Source organism: Macrobrachium nipponense, chromosome 18, assembly GCF_015104395.2.
Source record: "Macrobrachium nipponense isolate FS-2020 chromosome 18, ASM1510439v2, whole genome shotgun sequence".
Taxonomy (NCBI): Eukaryota; Metazoa; Arthropoda; class Malacostraca; order Decapoda; family Palaemonidae; genus Macrobrachium; species Macrobrachium nipponense.
In genome coordinates this window covers 53,258,093-53,262,529 of record NC_087211.1, presented here as the reverse complement: position 1 = coordinate 53,262,529, position 4,437 = coordinate 53,258,093, and the positions used below count along the sequence as shown (strand labels likewise).

At 42.6% G+C, this 4,437-nt stretch overlaps 1 protein-coding gene across 1 annotated transcript; it reads left to right on the top strand.

Annotated features, from left to right (window-relative positions):
• The first annotated feature begins 661 nt into the window (after positions 1-661).
• LOC135196585 (uncharacterized) lies at positions 662-3,139 on the top strand. Its single transcript, XM_064223425.1, has one exon. The coding sequence runs from the start codon at positions 662-664 to the stop codon at positions 3,137-3,139; it is 2,478 nt and encodes an 825-aa protein (XP_064079495.1).
• The last annotated feature ends 1,298 nt before the right edge of the window (positions 3,140-4,437 follow it).

The following is a 4,437-nucleotide window of genomic DNA, read 5'->3' as shown; positions in this document are numbered from 1 at the left end:
AGGTTAAGTAAAAGGATAAAATGTGGATGCACCTAGGGGCAGATGGGATACTACAATCACCCATGAACAATGCCTACAGTACACCACGTGAGGTGCACTGACGACACCACTCCCCTGAGGAGCGTTGTTAATGATAAGCAAGTAAAAAATGCTCGTCAGTTACTTCGACGAAATCGAATTTTCTGTACACCGTATATGTATTAAACTCTTAGCCACGGTCCATGAAACTCTCAGCCTCGGCCAATGAAACTTTCAGCCAGGGCCGGCTGGTGGGTCTGTTGTTAGTACCTATAGCGGTGCCAGACGCACGATTATGGTTAACTTTAACCTTAAATAAAATACAAACTACTGAGGCTAGAGGGCTGCAATTTGGTACGTTTGATGCTTGGAGGTTGGATGATCAACATACCAATTTGCAGCCCTCTAGCCTCAGTAGATTTTAAGATCAGAGCGCGGACGGACGGACAAAAACTCATCTCAATTGCTTTCTTTGACAGAAAACCGAAAAAGGAAAACTTTACACGGAAATATAAAGGGGGAAATTTGATTATTAGAATCCTGCAGGAATAGTAGAGGCAAAACTCGTCACCTGCGTGAGTATTTAAAGCAGGACTCCGCACCTCGTACTAGTTTGTTGATGAGGATTTCACCTGAAACAAAGATGCCTGCAGTTGTAGCGACAACCTTCTTATTCTTGAGTTTCTCGATGGCCATAGTTGGGGGAATAATTTCCTATTGTAGTGGCATCGGGCACAACAGCGGTAAGGCATGTGACGACCTAAAGTCTCGACTCTCTGTTTTGGAAAGAGAGAAGGTAGAGGTCATCCTTGGTGCCCAGGAACGAGAAATGTTCCTTGGGAATGAAACTGCTTATTGGAAGGATAAGTCGAGCAGCCTGGAAATACAACTCGCATTATCAAGACGAGAAAACGAGGCTCTGGTCCACACGAACGAAGTGAACGAAATGAAATGGAATGGGAAACTCACTGAAAGAGATGAGCAGTTACGGAAATTGAAAGAAGTAGCGGACGAAAAGACTAAAGTGAAGGACCAGAGTTTGGCTGCCCTGAGAAAGAAATTATCAGAGACTAACAACATGTTGACCAGAGAACGAGACAATGGCCGGTTGATGAGGGATTCATTACTCGAGAAGCAGCGGGACATTGAAGCTCTTCGCCAGTCTATGGGCTGTAGTCACCAGGTTGAGGTTCTTGCCATTGGCAAGGAGAGGGAAGAATTAAATAAAGAAAAAGAGCTGTTCAAGGCAAAAGAGAAAAGCTTTGGAGGGAAAGTATCAGAATTAGAGACAGAAAAGAGGCAACTGCTGCTGCAACTTCGAAGGTTTCAAAAAGACGAAGCAATGAACAAATTAAGTCATTTGGGAAGTAACGAAAAGTTAATGAAAGAGAATTTAGACTGTCAAAGAAGACTGGAAGAAAAAGACAGGAGGATTGAACAGTTAGAAAGCGTAGCAAAGGCTGCGTCCGAAGCGACGAAAAGAAATGCTCAGCTCGCTGACGAAATGAACGAAACGCTGAAGATGATAGAAGATGTTAAACATTCCTTGACACTCGAGAGGACCAAATACGAAGAAATGAGAATGGAAGAAGGTCATGCGATGCATGAGAGGGAAATGAGTTTGTCAAAAAGTCTGAAGGCAAACATGGAGTTACAAGAGTATCTTCAGCGAGAAAAGGGAGAGCTTGCTGCCCAGAGGATGGCCTGCGAAGTGCAGCTACAGAAGGCCATGGAAATATTACGACAAGAGAAGAGTAAGCAGCAGGCGGCTTTGTCAGGGCAAGCTGCCACTCTGAATTCGAAAAAGTTAGACTTTGAAGAGGAAAAAAGTAAAATGGAAGCAGCCAAGCGTGCGCTGGAAAAAAAGGTACGTCGAGAGATGTCCTGCATTGAGCAGCATCAAAAATCTTGCGACGAGCAGATGGAAGCTTTTTTCACTGCTAAAGGGAAGGCAACGGGTGCATTGCTAGACAGAGAACATACTATATCTGAGAAAGAGCAGAGCGTGAGCATGATGCAACAGGCGGTTCTTATAGGGATGACTGCAAATGCAGTTAGGAGAGAGCAACTGGAGCTTGCGACAGGTCAGCTGTACTGTGCAGAGGAATGCCTCAGACAGAGAGAGCAGATGGTGGCCATGGAATTGAATAAAGCAGCAAAAATCAAGGCAGAGGCAGAGAGCATGATCACATCCCTCCAGGAACAACTTCAACTTCTTCTGCGAGAAAACGCCTCTTTGACGGCAGATAAGACGGCACTGAAGGAAGCAGCTCAAGCGAAAGCAGAGGCAGAGAAAGAAGAGAAGGAAACAGAAGTCATTCAATTACAAGAGGTAAATTTGAACTTGAATGAATATCTTCAGTCTCTCAGGCAAGAAGTGGCTACGTACAAGTCCGAAAATGCGGCAGCCGCTGAGATGATGTCCAACCTACGGAAGGAGAGAGATAATTTGAATAAAACAATTGACGAAGTTTGCGAAGAGCGCGACAAACTGCTAAAACGGTGCGAAGAGCTTCATACGAAGAAACTGATTTTGGGAGCCCTATCTATTGAATGGGAACACGAACAAGAAGTGTTGGAACGTAAGCTTAAAACGGCTGAGGACGAAAAGAAGACTTTATCAGATCAGATTTTACTGGTCACTGAGGAGAAACGGCAGCTTCATCTGGAACTGTCCCGTACCAAGAAAGAGCTTCTCTCCTTGAAGGACGAGGGCCACCAAGTGGTAAATTTGGATAGAAAGGGAGGCCTTCCTGAGGAAGAGAAGGAGAAGGAGGAGGAGATTCAGGAAGAAGTTGATCTCCTGCAATTTCAGCTGAAGGACCAGGCGGAAAATACTGATTATGAACCTCCTCGTAAAAGGAAGAAGCTGAATTCGAGATGCTGGACAGCCACCTTGGACGATGATCTAACCGAACTGTTCCACAAAAGTGAGTCCCTCAAAAGTGAGTCCACCGACTTCGAGAAAAGTTCAGGAGACGCAGAAGAAAGCGACGACAGTGAAGATCAAGAAGAGGGTTCAGCTGAAAGCGACGGCGGTGCAAAAGAAGAAACAGCAGCAGATGCTTCCACAACCGACGTTCCGAAAAGGAAGTTCAAGCTGAAAAGAAATAATTTTTAAATCCTTCAGTTTCATTATCTAATTCTAAGATACGAATACTCTAATCTTCAATCAAATATAGATCCATAGTTCTTACCTTCTAGTCAGTCCATCAATCCAGCATAACTATCTGGAATCTTGAGGCAGAGTAACAATGCAGTGTCACCTAATCCATCTGACGGATTTGTCTATGTGCTGCAGAGGGGGGTGGGGGGGCAGGGAGGGTTGAACCTGAGTTCCGTAGGCGGCTTCTGGAGTTGTGGAAGAGGTTGAGGTTGCTTCTCCTTCCTGCTCTGCCTCTCTGGGAGATGTCGCGTGTTATTTATCTGCTCCGTTCAACATCATTTTTGGTAGCCTTGAAATTTTAAAATTGAGATATTTTACAGATCTTATTTAATCATATTTTGTTAACTTCCTGGAACTTTAGTTTTTACTTCTGTTATGTCCAAAACATTAGACTGACTTCATCCCAAATGTTATCTGGTTTATGTAATAAAGATATGTTCTCTTAATACCTCATTTATTTCACCCCATTATTATTTTTATCATGACGCAAAATTTACACTATAAATGAGATGGATCTTGAGCTACAATGATTCATTATGGAAGCAGGTTTTATAGAGTTGAATTTCACACGAGGGATAAAAGCTTCTTAACGGTTATAGACTATCGAAAAGGAACAAATAACTCGGAAGAAATTAAACCTGCATGTATGAACCAAACTAACTTTTCCACGCCTCTCTCTCTCTCTCTCTCTCTCTCTCTCTCTCTCTCTCTCTCGTCTTCTTCTCTCTCTCTCTCTCTCTTTCAATTTATTTATATTTATTAGTATAGCCGCGTCATTATCTATAAACAGGTAATGCTTACTCTCAGAGGGAAGAATGATCAAAATGCAGCCAAAAAAAAATCTAGAAAAGAAAATGACGATGAAACTGTAACCGAAAAAAAACCTCTTGGGAAACGATGTATATATACGACAAAAATAAATAAATAAATAAATAAATAAATACAAAGAATATGAAGAACCTCACATCAACGTGCCGACCGTGATTAAAACGTAAAATGAAAAGAAAATGAGACCCAGAGATGAGAAATGACGACCGGAATGCAACAGCAGAAAATGATATAGAAGAAAAGGGGAAATAATGAATTACCAGTGGATTAGAGCCAAGCAATTTCACGGTCCGTCAATACTTGAAAGAAAATAATGTTTCAATTTCGCTTTCCACGAACCTCTCCAACTTGAGACGACCACTTCTGTCGCCAGAAGGTCTAAGCAAACGTCTCCTCACTGATTCATTATCAGTTTTTTTGTCTCT

What these genes read in the sequence shown, in the direction of transcription:
- LOC135196585 (XM_064223425.1), top strand. Translation starts at nt 662, where the DNA reads ATGCCTGCAGTTGTAGCGACAACCTTCTTATTCTTGAGTTTCTCGATG.